Source organism: Talpa europaea, assembly GCF_964194135.1.
Source record: "Talpa europaea genome assembly, chromosome: 10".
NCBI lineage: Eukaryota > Metazoa > Chordata > Mammalia > Eulipotyphla > Talpidae > Talpa > Talpa europaea.
The window spans coordinates 73,525,983-73,545,120 of NC_140077.1; the positions used below are offsets into that span (position 1 = coordinate 73,525,983).

The 19,138-nt window shown below is 51.6% G+C and overlaps 1 protein-coding gene across 1 annotated transcript; it reads left to right on the forward strand.

Moving 5' to 3' along the window:
• Nucleotides 1-15,480: 15,480 nt before the first annotated feature.
• On the forward strand, nucleotides 15,481-15,947 carry LOC311178267 (small ribosomal subunit protein eS12-like). The gene has a single exon (XM_084244734.1). The coding sequence runs from the start codon at nucleotides 15,532-15,534 to the stop codon at nucleotides 15,928-15,930; it is 399 nt and encodes a 132-aa protein (XP_084100860.1). The 5' UTR covers nucleotides 15,481-15,531; the 3' UTR covers nucleotides 15,931-15,947.
• Nucleotides 15,948-19,138: the final 3,191 nt, after the last annotated feature.

Below are 19,138 nucleotides of genomic sequence, written 5' to 3' on the forward strand. Positions count from 1 at the left end.
CTTGGTTGCTCTCTTCTCTCCCCCCACCTGCTTCTCTCTATTTAAATCGATACTGAAGCCAGAGGAGTAGGTGGAAAAATACTGTGCTGGGGACAGCAGGGAGGAAGGCTTTAGCATTAGGCCCTTTTCTTCCTGCCACAGTGGAAGCCAAGCAGAGATCCTGAGAGGCATTATCAAGGGGGTACAAGTCACCCACGCACCCTGCACCCCAGCTCAAGTAACCCCTCCAGGTGGCAGGATTCAGAAACTCAGGGAGGAGAGAAGGTCGCATCCCAGCCTCCTCTTGTTTCCCCCACTACAGCTAATTGTGATTCCAGAGCCCTGAGGAAACTCGAAATTTCCCAAATTCAGTTATCTTGGGCTTGGCCCCACAAAGTTCTAGATTTTTGGCATTTGCAAATTGGTCAAAGCCAACTGAAATGCCAGAGTCAGAGTCACAGGCCTACCGAGGCGGGGAGGGGCTGGGCCCTGCTCAGCAGAGCTCCTGGAGTTGGGGACCACTGCTGCCAGGCCTGAGGGCTGCGCATCCAGAGGCTGGAGGCTGGGGTGGGCTGGGTCTCTGGGGAAAATAGGTTAGTTGGGAAGACTTTCTTCAGAATTGAAACCAAGTTTCAGTAATGAGGAAGGTCCTTTGATGTCCATTCTGCTAAAACAGAAATATTTCTAAAGTTGTAAACCCATGCAGTGAGGTGGGGGTTGTTCCTAAAGGTGCATAAACACATTTCCTGACGCTTCAGCCCCGCATCTTTTGGGGTAACTACCCACCGAGAAAGGCATCACACTGAGGATGGCTACACTAGGCATAACCTAGCCAGAGAGAGTTCCATGATGTCTCCCCAGCCCCCTAAGGAAACTGTTGGCCCAGAAGATCTCCCCAAATGGATCCAGATTGATAACCAGAATCACCTTAAAGTGCCCTGGATCCCTAGTGTGGCCTAGGATGGAGAGGAGTAAGGCCATCACCCCCAAGAACATTCAATCCTGGTCCAGGGCCCCACTCTATGGGAAATAGGGGTGTCTGAGCAACCCAAGTGACGTTCAACCATCAACTAATAGTGTCTGGTGCTGCCACTGCATGTGCATGTGCGTGTGTGTGTCTGCGTGTGTGTACAAAGTGACGGAAACACACACACCATCCAGGAAGAGGAAGGAGAGACTGGCCAGCAAGCGCGGGTGTGAGAGCAGAGGCTCAGTCAGGTTGTGGAGGTCTCCCTTCCTCGGGCCCCACCACAGTTTGTACCTAGAGACCACGATGCTTGTTGCAGATATAATAGAGTTTCAACCATCCCACAACACTGGCTTTTCAGAGTTTTTTCTCCTCTGTTATCTCATTTGTTCCTCATAGCAATTGGAAAAGTCACTTTCCTGACTTCCAAAATAAAAGTTCTGAATTCAGAGAGGTTAGGTGACTTGTCTAAAGTCACACAGCTCATTAGATTTGACGAAGTACTTCCCAGATGTTTCCAGTGGGTGAGAAATGCCTTTTTTCCCCAAAAGGACGGCTCCTTGCTTTGTCGCTCAGTAGTCTAAAACACAGCAGATCTAACACAGCCTGGGAACTTGCTCCTCTAACACCCACTGGACAGCTACCCTTCAGTATTAGGGAATAAAATAGAAAACTAAAATATTTAAATAAAAGCAGCTCCCACAAGATTGTGACCTGCACCTCCTGTCAACTTATTTGCTTGCATGTGCACATTCCACCACCACCACCACCCACCCCCCGCCTGGGTAGCCTCTCCCTGTCCTGTGCATCCTTGTCCCCAGGCCTGCTCCCCAAGCAGAATCCTCCATCTAGAAGGGGGAGAGGCCCGGCATGGAACACACACACATGATGATTTGACACAAGCCCAGAAAACACATAAACAAATGCAGAGGAAAACCCAGCTGTGGGCGCTTTACACAGTCGTGGAGGATTGGGGGCTGTGGGGGGGTGGGCAGGTGGAATGAGCAGAGAACTGAACTGGGGGTGCCGAGCCTGAGCAGCTGGGTTCTGTGCTCAGGAACCAGTTCTGAGGGGAAGCACTAGAGGCATCAGGAGCCCCAAGGCCCTTCTGCAGACAGCCTGCACCCAGCACTGCTGGTGGGCACGCAGACCCGGGGACTGCAGCTCCCTTGGGTCTGCAGCAGGAAGGTGATGTGGTAGGAGACAAGGCATTGTCCCTGCCTAGGGCCGGCCAGGGAGCTTCTGCAGAGGGTGTGACTGCAGAAGAGCAGGCTGTCCTGGCTGAGCCTCGGAGCTGCACCAAGACCCCCACCTCGGTTCTACTGGACTCCTTCCCTGCTTGAACAAGCTGGGAGATTGGCCCTGGGGAAGGAGGGGACAGAAGGACACAGGCGTCAGGTCGCCCTGAGCCCAAGTCAGGCCTCCTGCCTTCCAGCAGTTCTTCCTCCCCACTGGCTTCACTTGAGATCTCCTGGAGATTGATTTAAATCATGCTTTTAAAAAAATCCCTACCTTGTATCCCTTGGTTTATGTTCCCTGGGCTCCAGTTTCCTACTTGTAATTTGGACCACACTGAAAAGATATAAACATCTCTCTGTTTGAAGAGCCTCCGAGGAACTGACAAAGGTTCCCTGGCCCTTATGTGATCAGGAAGGGTGGGGGTGAAAGATGCCACCCTCCCACCCCTGCCTGCCCTGCCCAGAGGTCTGGGGTACCGGGAGAGGATGGGGTCCTGCCATGCTTGGTGCTCTCGGGGAGACCAGGCAGGAGGGCCCTGCTCCCTGTGCCACGGCTTTTTCTGCAGTTTACAGCCCAGTACCTAATTTATAAGCTGTTTTTACTGCTGTTGTCAAACAGCCACAAACCAAAGAAATAAAGTAGCCAGAGGAACAACGGCTGGCTCCGCCGGGGCCCTCCCCGCCTGTCTGCTGTGTCAGGGCCTCTATCCTTGGTGATGGGCCCTCCAAAGTGGTTCCCCTGGGGCTCTACAGGGTGGGAGGCACATTCCAGGAGGCTTCTGGCACTGGAACACCTCTGTGGAGAGCTCCCCAAGCCCCCAGAGAAATGAGGACAAGCCCAGACCTCACTGCCTCCTGACTCAGCAGACCCGGGAACTGCTCTCTGGCCCTCCATGAGGCTCCCTCGCCAGCTTCATCCCCGGTCCAGCAGCGAAGGGCCAAGGATATTTGGCAGAAAAAGACAATATGATGTGGCCACCCTGGACTCTGTGCGGCCATCACTAGCTGCCACCATCTGCCTGGCCTGGGGCTGGCCTCCAGGTGAGTGCTTGACAGATGTGGGGAATCACCATTCCTACAAAATGGTACCTACAAAATGATACCTACAAAATGGTACCTTAGATTGCTTCGGTGTCCCCTTCTCATCACTTCTAGACTGGGTCTGCAGAGGGCAGGTGACGGGGAAGTACAAGAGGGATGAAGGGATGAAGCAAGGGATTCTGGGAGGGAGAGGAGGGGCAGCAGGCAGGAGGGTGCTGAGCGTGAAGGGTGAGGACCACCCAGGGAGGAGCTGGTGACGGCTCTGGGAGGAGCAGGGGAGGAGGATGGCCACTCCTCTGTGGTGGTTCTGGAACACAATGTGTTGGTTCAGATACGAGGTTCCCAGCAGGGAAAAATGTCAAGGCACAGCCTCTCATGAATCACGCTGGAGCACAGCTGGGCACAGAGGAGAGCGTGTCCTTCTCCCAGGCATCTGGGAATGTGTCATAGGGGGGTGACATTTTGGGCTGAGGCATTAAAGACCCAATTTCCCTACTAAAGAGAAGACAGCAATTTCAAGTATGGAAAGGCATGCCGGACATGGTTACGGGGGCCTGGGGCCTGTGTGTTGTGGTCCAGAACAGATAAACTGCTCTGCCACAGCTGAGTTAAGACCACCCTCTCTCCAGGGACACCCAAACCACAGGCTCATCTGGACCCCTTCAGAAACCCTCTTGAAAACTGCCAGGTGAGCAGCTCTCCCAACCGCACTCTTTATCCCAGGTCTGGACAGACAAACCTCTGCCCGCCCCTCCTCCTCTTCCCTCCAGGCCTCTCTCTGCTGAGCCTCCACACTTGCTTCCCCTCCCCTGTTACCTCAGTGCCCCCATCCCACCCAGCCTGGCCCCTTCTGCTCCTCCCACCCACCACAGCCTCACTATTCTGACATCCATTCCACAGGGGAAGGAACTTGGGCTGATGACCTATTCCTGCTCTGGAGGTGCTCACAGAAATGGAAAACCATGCTCTCAGCAAGGTGAAGACCGCCTGGCCCAACCGCCTCACTGTGAGGAAGTGGGAAGTGTTAGCGACTCCCCCGCTGTCACAGAGCTGTGGCTGGGCTTGTGCATTCTGCCCAGACTGCGTGGTGACAATTTTGGGTTAGGTGGCAGGCCGACCTGGGGCAACTCCTGCTGCCGCCATTTTCTAGCCTTTTGTTAGGGGAAAGGAAGTCCTGAGCAAACTCCATACAGACTTTGTGGAGTTCACCCCCACTCCAGACCAAAGCCATCAAGACACTGGAAAAGACAAATCCCGTCATCACCAAAGGGAGGGTTGCTGGGACCTGAGGGAGGAGTTAAGCAGCCAGGTTTGGTACAAAACCAGACACCAGACAGGGCCTTGGGGCTCTCTTGGCTTCACGGCATTTGGCTTGCGGCCAGCTCTCAGCGTGCCATTGGGATTCCAGGTCCAGGGTAGGACGTATTTTTTTTTTTTAAGATTTATTTATTTATTTGTACAAGCACTGGGTACAGTCAGAAGCGTGGGAGGGTGAGAGAATTCACCAGAGCTAGAATGGGGAACAGAACAGGCAGACCAACGAAATACACTGCTGAGGGGAGCAGTGGGCGAGACAAGAGAGGTCTGCGCGCCATGTGGGACCCTCGCAGGCGGCCGGGGATCAAACCGGCGCTGCAGAGGCTGCAGGCAGCTTCGCAGCCCAGCGCTCAACCACTGCCCCACCAGGGGAGGCCCACGGGTAGGACGCATTTAATACTTTATCTCCCTCTTTTCTCCCTGAGTTGTGCATTTCCTCATTCCCCTTCCCTTGTAAATAAACCTTTTATCAACCGTTTGTGTGTGTCTGCAGTTTAGCATTAATAAGTCCCTTTAAGCCTGCGGGTGAGGACCCACAATCAGGCAACCTGTTTTATATCGGGGCTGCTCTGTAACATTTGAGAAGTCACCAACATGCCTACACCTGAGTCTTAGTTTCTTGGTGTTTACAACCCTCCGGGCCCTCCGCTTCCAGGGTTCGGGTCAGGGTGAGGTGAAGTCCAGTGCGGGCTGCAGAATGAAGTGGAGGTGTGGGGAGGAGAAGAGTAGCGGTGAGCCACTCTGCTAGTCCTCCTCCTCCTCAGAGACCCTCACAGTAGGCACTCTGACTTCTGTAAGGATTCTCAGAAGAGAGACTGAGAAAGTGAGCTCGCCCAAGGTCACCCCACTCGTGGACTAGTCGGTGGGGCAGCTTCTCGTGGTCCCCGCCTGCAGCCCTGCCTGCAGGCCCCTCCTGGCTCTCTGCCTGGGGTGACTCCTCTGACTTCAGCCTCTGACCACCCGCTGAGTCCCTGAGGTTTGCTTTGAACAAGGGAAATAGAGAAGAATAGGATGCCTTGCCCTCTAGGAATTAATAGTTTATAAATGGTGTACATAAAGGACATAAATATGAAAGATAACTGGTAGTTCAAAGCAATGTCAAATAAGTCCCATGTGAGGGTCAAACCAGGAAGGACCGCAGTAGGTTGGAGTCAGGAGGGGAGGTTTCGCTGAGGAGGCAGGGATTCCAGATGAGCCTAGAAGGACGGGAATGTTTTTTAGAAATGGAGAAGTAGGGATAGACACTCCAGGGATAGAAACAGAGTGAGCAAAAGCCCAGAAGCAGGATTAGTCTCAACGAAAAGAGAGACTGTTGAGCCCCACCCTTATATATCATCTTTCCATTCAATCATTCATTTCTTTACCATTCCACTCACTCAGCAAGTATTTCCTGAGCACCTGCTATTGTCAGGTGCCATGCAGAGCTTTGCGGATAGAGGTGAACAAGGTAGGGATCCTTCTCTCAAACAAGATCCGAGTACAATGTTGACATAATAAGGGAAACCAGTGTGGTGTGCTGGGGGGCCCAGGGGAGGGACCTTTCATCCATACCTGTGGGGTCAGCAAGGTTTTCTAGAGGAAGCAGGTTCCAAGCTAGCACTTGAGGGACACATGTATGGAAAGATGTAGAAACACTCATACTCACTAGCACCACAATCAGCGGTGTCCAAATAATGAGTTATTTCATTCCTTGAGCCCTCACTAAATGCCAAGGGACTTGTGTTTATTTACATTCTCTAAGACTCACGACAATCCAATGAGATCGACACCACTCATTACCCCTTATTAGAGACGAAGAAACAGAGGCCATAGTCACATGGCAGAGCCTGGATTCAAACCAGGTTGGAAGGGTGTGTGCTGGGGAGGGCACTGTCCATTCGGTTCACAGTATCCTCCCAGCATCACTCCAAGGGCCCCTGCCCTCAGGCCTGGCCTCCCGCCCCTGGAAAGGGCTGGGTCCCAGCGCGTAATCTAGTGGGGCAAAGACGAGGGAGCCACCAGCAGAGTCCCCATAAGGGCTGAAGGCATCTCCTCCTTCGTCTGGAGTTTTCCCACCCCTCTGTCCCTTCTGAGGAACTGACCCCAGGGGAAGTAGAAGCTGGGGGCAGGGAGCTGCAGGGCTCTCATGAAGTTATTTCCAGGGCGGCTCAAGTGACATTTAGTTTATTGTCATCAAACTCCCTCAATTGACGAATGTGAGCTATCAACCAGGATTAAATGTACAGAGTCTAATCTCTGTACCCACTTCAGGCCTCAGGGCCTTCACTCACTAAAACAGGGGCTTTGTGCAGCAAAGTCTAGTCTGCTTGCAAGGAGAAGTACATGCTGGCTTGTGGTCTGCCTTCCTGGGAGCTTCACAAGACCAGGGCACAAAAGGTGGTGGGTCTCCACGAACAGGAGGGAGGCAAGCATGAGTAAAGAAGGACAAGGCCTTGTCTTTTCCTTCCAGAGATTTAAGGGAGGTAAGAACAATGCTCCTGGCATTTCTCCAGTGGGGAGGCTGACCCATGGCTGTTTCAGGATTCACCTGGTGACCTCTATGGCAGCTCTGTGTCTTCCTGCCACCTGGGGGCAGAGACTCCAATGACCAAGAGCCCAGGACGAGCTCAGAGGGTGCAGGCTGGACTCCAAAGCAAAGCAGCAGCAGAACACAAGTCCCTTGCTAATTAAATTCAGGATCCTCCTTAAACTTGAAGGTGAGCTGATTAGCCATAGGATAATCAAATAAACAAAACAAGTTTATAGTCCTACTTCACAAGGTGGAGAATCCACTTAGAGTATAATACCCTAAGAGGACACATAGGCTGGAAATATAGAGTGCTCCCAAATGAGATTATAATGATTCTGGGAAAATGGATTCATTGTGGGTGAGAAGGAGAACTAATGTATTTTAGCCGTATTCCTAATATTTGAGAACGCCAGGAGAATCTATCCCTTCCAGATGTACCTGAATGTCATCCCAGACTTCAAGGCTGACAGTGAAAACAAAAGCTGAAGGCTCGTTTTTAACACAAGTGACAACAGGAAATGGACATGATACAATTCACAGCATGTGTTTGGATTTCGTCGGGTTTCTATACACTGTGTGCATGTGAAACGTGTATGTGTTTCTATGTAATTTTATCACATTCATGTAACCGCCACTGTCATCAAGACACAGCTCTGTTCCACCCACCAAGCTCTCTCTGTAGTCCACCAATCCCTTATTCTCTTAAACTCCCCCACTTCCCCAAACCCTGGCAGCCCTAGTCTGTTCCTCATCCATATAATGTTGTCATTTCAAGAATGTCATATAAATGGATCAGGCAGTATGTGACCTTTTGAAATTGGCTATTTTCACTCAACATACTGTCCTGAGATCATCGGAGTTGCATGTACATCAATAGTTCTCTCCTTTCTACGTGCTCTGTGGGTGGACAAACCACAGTTTGTCTAACCATTCACCCATTGAATTACTTCTGGGTTCTTTCCAGTTTGGGGCTATTACAAATAAACATTCATGTATAAGCTTTTATGTGATAATAAGTTTTGATTTCTTTGGAACAGATATCTAGGAAGATGATCACATGGTAAGTATTGTCTAGATTTTAAGAAATGGACAGATGGACAGAGGTGCCCACAAACCAGAGGCATTCACTAAGCTGGGCCTGGGCTGGGAAAGGAGTGGACACTTACCACTCTACCGAGACTGAGACTGCAGGTGACAATAGCCGGAAGCCGCCAGAGGCAGTTTTGGAAGGAAGAGGATCCTAACTCCAAAGCTACTCAAAACAGCCCAAGGGGACTCAGAAATATTTTAAACTGCAGGGTGACTGACACTGGCCTCCACAGAAGCCCTAACCACCTAAGAACAATGGACCTCCCAAAAGGACTTTCAAGCCATCATCAAGTGCTGGTCAGTCAGGGCCCTGTTCGCATAGCTCACTCAGAGAGGCTCAGCTGTCCTCTAAGGGGGCATACTGTCCAGCCCCCCAGGCTCTCCCTCACCCGACTACGGGGGCTGCCAAGAGTAGGGCAGCCCTCCACAACCACTGATGTGGCCCTACTATGGGCAGGACAAATGGTTCCCATTTGCAGGAGAAATAAATTCTGCAGAACAAAAGCATCCCATCAGCGGAGCTTCTCAGACTGCAGCACAGTGGCCGAGCCCGGGTGTCGGGGACCCTTGGGATAGTGGCTATTGGGCACCGTGTCAAGTACCAGGCACCAGCACTCTGCCAAACACTGGATAATTATTTCATACCGTAAGATGGATGCAACATCTACATGAGCCAAAGGAGATGTTGATTTCCGGGATGGGGAGAATGATTTGGACAAGAGATAGAAGGTCCTGAATAGACCCGGCTCACCATGGCCAATGCTTCTCTGATGTCCTCTGCTAGATATTAGGGTGATTAGCTAGTTCTTCAATGGGAGGGAGTGGGGGAGCTTAATCTCTAATTTGGGACTTAGATATTGAAAAAATATTCAAAGTGGCTATTGTAAGTCTGAATTTAGAAAATAAAAGTACTTCATTTTTGCAATAAAAACTAGAGTAAGTCAGCCTTGATAAAATGATCTTAGCTACAGAAAAATAAAGACTCTCAAAGAAGACCAAGCTCTGGGGCGAGATGCAGCCCAGTCTCTGAGGTGTAAGTGCCAGAGTCATGCTTGGCACAAAGAGACTGTGTGAAAAGGAAAACAAATGAAAACACTGTATTAAGGGGCTCTTATGTTCATCTCCGCCCTACCCACTTTCTCAAATTCTAGACCCTCCCTTTCCCAACCAAAGTCAAAAGGACACGCTTCCGAACACCAGTTGGGGGCCCTGCGTGCCTCCTGCCCCAACTTTCCTTGAAGAACTGTTTCTTCCTCAAGAAACCCTTCCCCTTTTATCTGAATTCTATGTAAGGGAGAAAACATCTCCTTCTGGAAACTGACTGGAGTCAGCCCTGGCTAGAAAATCTCCCTCTGCTGATGAATTTGTCTGGGGGTTTTCTGAAGGGCTTGGGGGGTGAGTGCTGCTGCATCAAGCACATTCCCAGTGGAAAATCGGATGGTCAGAGGGCAGGGAGGCTGGACAGAAGGAGACAGAGGGGCTTCGTCCTGCAGCACCAACTAAACAGCATCTGGTGACCCCTAAAATGTTCTAAACCTCTATCAGTGGAAAAGGAGCAAGATCAGCTTCTTCTCTTTGTCCTTAAGAAAAAAAGATACATTCCAGATAATTTCACCGTGATGAAAGAGGAAGAACCGCTGAAGTAGCAAAGGAAATAAATTAACGCCATCTCAGCTAAAATCACACACAATTAAAACCTGGATCTGAATGTACTTTCCTGTGCAGAGAGAGCATCTTGAAAATGACATGCATTAGTCATCCCTTCCAGACACCCTACTCGACTCTCGTGGGGGATCATCTCTGACACTGGGGGGGAGTAGGAGGGGAGTGGCAGGGAAAGAGAGGGGCACGTACCCGGGGCACCGGGCCTCAGCTTTCTACTCCCCGGTGTGGAGTCTGAAAATTCCACTCCTCTGGGACTGAAGCACCCTGATGAGCCAGGTGGGAAGAGGTGTCTTCAGGGGCCATTTCCCTCACCTGCCCTTCCAGGGTGGGGTCCACCCAGCAGAGGCAGGGTTTTGGGGTCTGTGAAGGGATTTGGACCCTGAGCCATTCATTCAGGAATGCAAAGCCAGGGCCCAAGCTCCTGGACTCTGGGGGAGTCCTGACCTGCAGGAAGCCAGCATTTGGGGACTCATCCCCTCATCGGAAGGCAGGTTCTCTCAGGGTGAGCCAAGCTCCCTTTCTTCTCCCTACACATTTCTCCTTCCTTTCTTTTTGATGGTTCTTCCAGAAAAGAAAAGCCCCAGCAACAGAGAAGGGGTTACAGTGCCTGGAGAAAAGAGAGAAAAGCCTTCATGACCCAAAAGTCCCCCAGATGCCCGCACGCAGGCGGGTGACCAGGGACAGACTGTTCTTCACTCCCCTGCGCTTGAAAGAGAAAGAAATGTGATTTGTGGCAGGGGGAGCAGTAGGATAAGATGCAAGGATGAGCTTCCTGACAGAGGAGATGTTAATCCCATTGACAAGTAGCTCTTGGGGACTGTGGGATCTCTGTTCCCTGAGAGGCAGAAGACTTGTGGAGGGAAAAAAAGGAAATAGCAAACAAATAAACCAGTGGCCCTTAAGTCAGAGGAGATGGGCTGATTCTGGGGCCTCTTCCTAGCCAGGCGACCAGCCCAGGGGACCTCTAAAGACTAGGCACTGAGTGCTCCAGAACCAGAGGCTCAATGTCAGTCTGACCCAGTGGTTCAGCACGTGGGGCAGCAGCCCGCCACGCTTACCTCTCCCTGAAGAACTGTTTAATCTAGAAACTGGCCAGCCATGTCTTCCTCGTCCTCTCTTCCTCTGTCTATGTTAAGGTCTAAGTGTCAGGATTGACGGCCCAGGATACCTGGTTTTGGTTGCCCAGCAGGGCTAGGATGAGGGTGAATCAAGAGAAGAGTCAAAATGTAAGGCCCACTCTCGGGCCTTTCAAGTACGGCACCAGCACCAAGAGTACCTGCTTTCTTAAATGTGTCCTTGGTGTCTAGCTTGCCTCTAGTTCTAGCCTTGTGACCAGCCCTCTGCCTTTGTTGCTCGATGTGTTTCTGGTTGGGAAGAATATAATAGCCCTTGATAAAGCTCAAGTCCCAAGGGGGTCATCTGGACTCATTAGTTTTTACCGATTCACTTCTTCCCAAACCCATGGAGGTGAGATGGAAAAGACAAAGTCAGATAGGGCTGATGTCACCCAATCAATAATGCAGTTTGATCCAGGGAACAACTCAGACACCTACCTCGCCTGAGCACTCCTTGTGCTCCCACCCTGGCCAAGGACTGGGAGGGGCTGGAGGAAGGGGGGTGGGGGAAGCTATGGGAAGTCTGCCAGGAACAAGGTCCTCTGCAGGGCACTCAGGTGAAACAGTAATAAATGACCCAATTCCTGGGGTGAGGGGGTTATAATTTAAGTAAGAAGGTTGGGACTCCCGAAGAATTCAGACCAAGTGCAAATGATGGCAAATAAGCACAAACTGGCATAAGCCAAGGTATTCCTGCAGAGGGGGTGGGTGGGGAGTCATCAGTCAAGAACAAATGAGGGAGGGGCTCCTGGAGAGAGCTGCAGTTCCTCCTTGTTTATAGTGCCCTCAAAGTGTGGTCCTTGCAATCTCGTGGGGAGCTGGTCAAAAACCCAGTTCGGGAGCCCCACTTCAGGGAATTGCATTTTTATCAGTTCTCTAGGTGGATCTTTTGCATACAGCTTACAATCAGGATGCAGAAAGCCAACAGCAGGCCAGGTGGCGGTGGCTGGGACAGACCTTAAGCACCATTTCTGTGAGCACTAAGACCTATGTTGAAGTGAATTCAAATATTGGAAGTGGGCCTACCTGGTTGCCTAGGGGTTAAGTCTCGGTGCCACCACTATGAGGGCCTGAGTTCGATACCTGGCCAGAGAACTGACCCACATGGTGCAGCAGACCTCTCCTGTTGCACCCGCTGCTCCCCTCAGCAGTGTATTTCAGTAGATCTGCCTGTTCTGCTCCCCACTCTGTCTCAGGTGAGTCCTCTCACCCCCCACCTCTGGCCTACACCCCAGTTCATCTACCAAAAAAAATAAATAAAATTTTCCAATATTGGAAGAAAGACCATAAAGAAGATCTCTTTCTCTGAGGTACAATAAGAAGAAGATGTAGGGGTCAGGGGCAGTGCAAGGAGAAATGTTCAGAAATGAGCCCAGTCTGACTGGAAAAGGAGACAATCAACAAAAGCAATGCCAAGAGAAAAGGACAGATTTGGGTAAATTATCCTTAACGTGTGCAACACCATGTGCACCTCATTTGCAGGCTTTGAGAACAAATAGCTGATGTTTGATAGGGCCCCACAGTCAGAAGTGCACTGCACCCCACAAGTCAGTACACACATTTTACATGAAATGAAAATAAGAGTATTAATGAAATATGTTCCGTTTCAATTTTCTAAAAAAGTTATTGTTGTGGTTGGCAAACACCAAAGCAGAGAGAGGTGGTTAGTGAGGGGGACCCCGGGCCTCCTTCTTGACAGCTGTGGGTTACAGTGAGGAGGGTCAAAGGCGAATTAAAAGGCTCTTGAGGGTTCTGGGAACTTTCAGGAGGCCAAATTGTTCTCCTCTCCCTCCTTGAAGTGTCTTCATAAGGATTTTGTCTTCTAGAAAGCCTTTCCAGATCAACCTCATCAATTTCAAGCACCCCCAGCCCTTTCCCATGTCCCCATTCCTGGTGGATATGCAGACAGAACTTGACCTAAGAGAAAGCACCAGAGTCAGAGATGCTGCTGCGGGGCTGGTGTGTTCCCACATGGGCCACAGGACGCTTTTCCCCCACCGTCAGGCCCTGCGAGTCTCCCCTTGTTTACACCGTGTGCATGGAGGGAAGGAGAGTCCTTAGCCCCTCCACAGCCCCCTCCTCCCAAAACAGCATTTCTCCCAGGAATTTTTGAACACATAAAATTAAACAGAATGGGTTTTGGTTCCTATATTGCCTGGCTTAGCTGCTTTATATACTCAAGTTCAATTTAACAAACACAGAGTCCAAGCGTATCATTTGTAGCTGATTAAATATGGTGTTTATGGTGTTTATACTTATTCCTATAAAAAGTTGGGCACCAGGACCTTGGTGAGGAATGTAATTTCCTTTATCACATTGTTTCTAGGCAAAAACAAATTCAACCTACATCATTTTTACCTGCAGTGCCTTTTCCAGGAAAATAACCCAAGATCAATTTGAGGCTTCCCTGCAGCTGCACACATCTCTGCCACCTGCAATGTCCTCCCACCTTTCTGGTTCTCTGTGCTCCAATGTGGGTCCTGAGAGCTCCCTAAAGGCAGGGCCCAGGGAGACCCAGGTTTGCGAGGCTCGCTTAAGAAAAAGAACTCAAAATCACAAATAGAAAATTAGGTCCAATGGTGGTACTTCTTTCAAACTAGAAAGGTCATGACAATTTACATGCACCTTAGAAATTCAGATCCCTTTCTCCTGACATCTCTCCATTCAGTTTACCAGAAATGCTGACATGAAAATGCTTCCTGTTTGCAAAATGGCCTCCTCTCCCACCTAGGACACTCTGCAATTCCTCGCTGTCATAACCAGCGCTTCCCTTGCCCCCCAGAGTGAGCAACACTAAAGGTTAAACTTTATCAGCTGCCGTGTCCCTGCCTCTGGCAGGAATCTCCTTCTCCTCTTGTCTCCAGTAGCGAGAGCCCAGAGCTCTGCATTTGCCAAACCCAGGCAGGGAGAAGTCAGAGAGTAAGGCGCTCTCCGGGCCAGCTGATCACAAAGCAAGTTTCATTCAATTGTGTGATTCAGAATCACCTAGAAAGTGTGTCCCATCGGGATCTGCGCGTTTCCTCACATGCCCTAGATATTGCTGGCGCCTGGAAATGCTGCTCTAAGGCTGCTCTCTACCTGCGTGGGTCACTGGTGGGACAACAGTGCACTTCGACTCCAAAGGCCCAACCAGCCTTTCCTGATGGGGGCCAGGCAGAGGCTACATCCAGCGGCGGAAATTTCAAGAAGGAGGTCATGCCACAGCCCCAGCCTCCTTCCTCTGACTTAGCTCATCTCCAGGCATGAGGAGGAGTCCTCCTCTCTTCCTGCTCGCACAAATCACTCAGCACCTGACCCTCCTTGCAGAGCGAGTGGCGCTGAGCAGAGGAGCATTTGCAGGGGCATGTAATCCCAGCATCCTTCTCCGGAGGCACCCTGGTGTCCAGCCTTCCTGGCAGGAAGTTAGGCAAGGCTAAACCTAGAGATTGAGCAAGAAGGTGAAAGATCGGTAATGGGGCCATTAAATCTTCTGGGTAGTTATTTCAGAGCTTCCAAAGAACTGAATTGAGTCCCCATCTTTTCCCAGTAAAATATCTTGTGCAGAAGGGCAGCCATGGGGCCAGGGGAAAGGGAGGGAGGGGAAGAGGAGAGGAGAGGAGAGGAGGGCAGGGGAGGGGAGGGGAGGGGAGGGGAGGGGAGGAGAGGGGAGGGAAAGGGGGGGAAGGGAGAGAAGAAGACAGGAGAGGAAGGGAGGGGAAGGGAAAGGAGGGGAGGGGGAGAGAAGAGGAGAAGAAGGGAGGGGAGGGGAAAGGAGGGGAAGGGAGGGGAGGGGAGGGGAAAGGAGGGGAGGGGAGAGAAGAGGAGAAGAAGGGAGGGGAGGGGAAGGGAGGGGAGGGGAAGGGAGGGGAGGGGAAAGGAGGGGAGGGGAGGGGAGGGGAGGGGAGGGGAGGGGAGGGGAGGGGAGGGGAGGGGAGGGGAGGGGAAAGGAGGGGAAAGGAGGGGAGGGGAGGGGAGGGGAGGGGAGGGGAGGGGGAGGAAAGGAGGGGAGGGGAGAGGAGGAGAGGGAAGGGAGGGGAGAGGAGGGGAAGGGAGGGGAGGGGAGGGGAAACGAGAGGAGGGGGGAAGCACTACCATTTACTGAGATGCTGGAAGCACCAGACACCAGGCTCACTGTCGGATGCGCATAATCCCTGTTACTTCTCACACCAGCCCTGCGCTTGTGAACATGTACCCATGTTGCCACCCCTCTTAAAGTAGCGCTGCAGAGGAGTGGCTCCGTGCTTGGACTCTGCAGATGTCCTGGGTTCAGATCTCAGCTCTATCATGTACCAGCACGTACATGCTAAGCCTCATTTTTCTCCTATGCTGGGCATCCTTGGGCTGGAATTTTCAATGAACCAATGCATAAATTGCTTGGCATCATGCCTTACACGCAGTAAGTAGTCAACAAGTATTAACCGCTATTACTTGAATTAATATTTTTACAAAGGAAAGACTAGAACTCAGAGAAGTTAAGCACGTTTCCTGCAGCAACACAAAATAAGTGTTAAGCAGATTTTCCAATTTCTGTCTCTAAAGTCAACACTCTGCTCTTTCCCTGCCGCCGCCGAGTCGCGCGGAGGCGGAGGCTCGGGTGCATTCAAGATTCGGCTCCACCCGTAACCCACCGCCATGGCCGAGGAAGGCATTGCTGCTGGAGGTGTAATGGACGTTAATACTGCTTTGCAAGAGGTGCTGAAGACCGCCCTCATTCACGATGGCCTAGCACGTGGAATTCCCGAAGCTGCCAAAGCCTTAGACAAGCGCCAAGCCCATCTTTGTGTGCTCGCATCCAACTGTGATGAACCCATGTACGTCAAGTTGGTGGAGGCCCTTTGTGCTGAACACCAAATCAACTTAATTAAGGTTGATGACAACAAAAAACTGGGCGAATGGGTAGGCCTCTGTAAAATTGACAGAGAGGGGAAGCCCCGTAAAGTGGTGGGCTGCAGTTGTGTGGTAGTTAAGGACTATGGCAAAGAGTCTCAGGCCAAGGATGTCATCGAGGAGTACTTCAAATGCAAGAAATGAGCAAATAAAAAAATTTGGCTAATCAAAAAAAAATAAAATAAAATAAAGTCAACACTCTTTCCTCAGTTACATTGTGTTTTGTTTTTTTTTATTATTTTTTTTTTTGTAGAGAAGAGCTGGGGTACAGGCCAGAGGTGCAAGGGGTGAGCAGATTTACCAGAGACAAAGTGGGGAGCAGAACAGGCGGATCTACTGAAATCCACTGCTGAGGGGAGCAGGGGGCAAGACAGGAGAGGTCTGCTGCACCATGTGGGTAACTCCCTGGCCAGGATCAGTTCCAACTCAGGCTGTGGCAGCGATAGCACTGAGACTTAACCCCTAGGCTGCCAGAGAGGCCCCAATCATGTTAGTTTACAAAAAGTTTGGAATTGAGAAAAGAGCAGGTTCCCCCCATTCTGTCCCCACCAGCAATGCCATTCCCTTCTCCCTCACTAGTACCTGGCTCACGGGCCCAGCCGTTCAGGATCAGCCACTTGGCAAATTACTTGCTCTCACCCACTTATTCTTCAATATTGAGATGTCAAGTATCTATAATAGCGCATTAGTCCTGAGGCTGAGCAGGACAGTCCTAGCCCTCCAGAAGCTCACCCTCTGGGTGGGAGCGAAGACACTGCAGGCATGTGTGCCCAGTATTGGGAGGCTGGGACATGGGAGCTGGCAAGACTGGTAATGTGTCTTCGTGCTCATGACCGGTCTGTTTACGGTGACAGTGGCCCTTAGGACGGTGAGGCGGCTTCACGGAATTGACAAGGGACACAAACGTTCACACTTATAAGCTTGGAGTCAAGTTTTAATCCCTTTCACTCAAAGTTCTGCCATGTCTTTTTCTTTTAAAGATTTATTTTATTCATACAAGAGCTGGGGTACAGGCCAGAGGCCCAGGAGGGTGAGAGGATTCACCAGAGACAGAGCGGGGAGAAGAACAGGCTGACAGCCTGAAAACACTGCTGAAGGGAGCAGGAGGCAAGAGAGGAGAGGTCTGCCATGCCATGTGGGTATCTCCCTGGCCAGCCGGGAATCAAATCCATTCTGCAGAGGCTTTGGACAGCTTCATAGCACGGCACTCAATCTGTGCGCTGCTGGGGAGGCCCCTGCCAAGTCTTTTTTGCAGAGACCCATTACATCTACTCCCCATTCTCACTGCTCTCCTTGTGCCTCCATCAGGCCCTCACTGCCTTGTCTTCCAGCCTCTTTCACTCCTCTTTCACTTGTGCACTGGGCCGCAGCTTAACTGCCTGTCCTGGCAATTCAGGCTCTTCATCAGCTGCGTCCACACTGCATGCCCAGTATGGTGTCTGAAAAAGGCACTGTGGGTTCCAAGAGGGTTCAGATTTGGCTGTAAATCTTCAATACTCTGGGCCTCCATTTTCCTATCTGCTAAATGGGACAAGCGTCAACTCACAGGACAAAATGAGAAAGAGGTGAAAAGACCTGGCATCTAATAGTAACTGGATAAATTCTCTCCCTGGCCCCCTACCCACCAGACAGCCCATTTTACTCTGCTGGTCTCCACTTTCCTGCCTTTGCTGGGCCCTGTTTTCTCTGCCAGTTCAAACCTTACCCCTCCATCTGGGCTCAGCTTGAAGCTCAACTCCCCCATAAAACCTTCCATGAATAACCCTAGCCCATAATGGCTTTTCTTTCTGTATTTCTATGGCACTTCTATTGCCTTGAAATGTTAAAATGTGTTTCATATAGTTCCAACTAGTCCCTCTAAGCTCCTTGAGGCCATTATGCCCCCCAGCATGGGTGGAAGGTGGGGGTGGTTAGGAGGTATAGTGGGAACTTAATACATGCTTACTGAATACAAGGAGGTGAGAACCCCCTCTGTGCATACAGAACACACAGACCTTTAAGCTGACTTTATAAAAGCTTCCAGGCATGGAGTTACCACTGGCTGTGCCCTTGGAAAAGACAGAGCCAGAATGCTGTGTCTGTGTTCTATCCAGAGTGTGGCTTACAGGAGGCACTGACTCAAGTCCTGATGAAGGAAGACAGATATGTGCCACCTCTGGTAGGACTGCCCAGACCCTCGCCCACTCCCCCATGGCTGGTTCCATAGGTTCTGGTCAAGACCCAGCCACAGGGTGTGGCCTGTCATGGAGCTGGGCTCCTTGCTCCATTCTGAGTGGCCCAGGCTTAAGGACCCACTGAGAAATGGGCCATAGGCCTTTGCTCCAGCCGGAGACCCATTCTCCTAAGTCCTGACTGGTGGCAGTGACCAGCCTTTCTAAGCCACCAGGTGGTAACCCGGCACCCCCGTTCAGTGCAGATCAGCTCCTGCTCTCCTTTCCCAGTGCCCCTAATGCCTAACTGCAGGGTGGGATTCCCCCAAATCCAAGCCCCTGAGTGGGCCTGCCAGTTCCTGCTTAACACCTATGTAGCCTGACATCCTATGTTAAGGGCCAGAATGGGACCTTCTAGAATGCCAGCGCTGCCCAGATAAGGCAAAATTCGGGAAGGGCTTGAGAACTCAGGGAGGGTCTACTTCATAATGAAAGGTGCCTGGCCCTGTGGACAATTCTCACCCAACCGCTGCATTCCCGAGTCCACGGTTAACTTTGGGAGAGGAGCAGCACGCAGAGCAGAAATGTGGTCTCAGACACATGTCTTCCCTGTGAGCTGCACCTGCCCTCTGAAAGCCATTGAATTTCCCATCAGTCCTCCTGAGGGCCTGTGCTGGAGGGTGAGAAGCAGTATCGGAAAAGCCAGCCCCTTCTCTCACACCCAGGTGCAGTGACCCCTTCTTGCAGCCAAGCCTTGAGCACAAGGCACAAGAACACCACGGGTCCCAGATCCTCGAGCTCTAGCATCTGGCCCCACCCAACTCCTCCCTCGGGGTGTGTATGTGTTTTGGAAGAGGGGGCCTTGGTCACTCAAGAGTTAAAATGGCAGCGGGACCGGAGGGGGGTGGCGTGGCATGCAGACGGGGAGGAGGCGCCCGGAGTGGGCTGGGGAGGTTGGGAGAGCGTTGGAGCAGCGAGTGAGCAGGGCGAGCGCGGAGCCAGGAGGAGGGGCGCGCGAGGGGGCGCGGGGCGCCGCGAGGGCCTGCACCGTGCACTTGCAAACCAGCAGCGCGCAGAGGGATCGCCCCGCTGGCCCGCCAGCCCCGGGCCACCACGCGCAAGAGAGGCGCAGAGCCCGGGGCGCTGGGGGCGCAGGCGGGGGTGGGGAGATTGTTATTCTGCCATCGCCCTCCCCGCCTCTG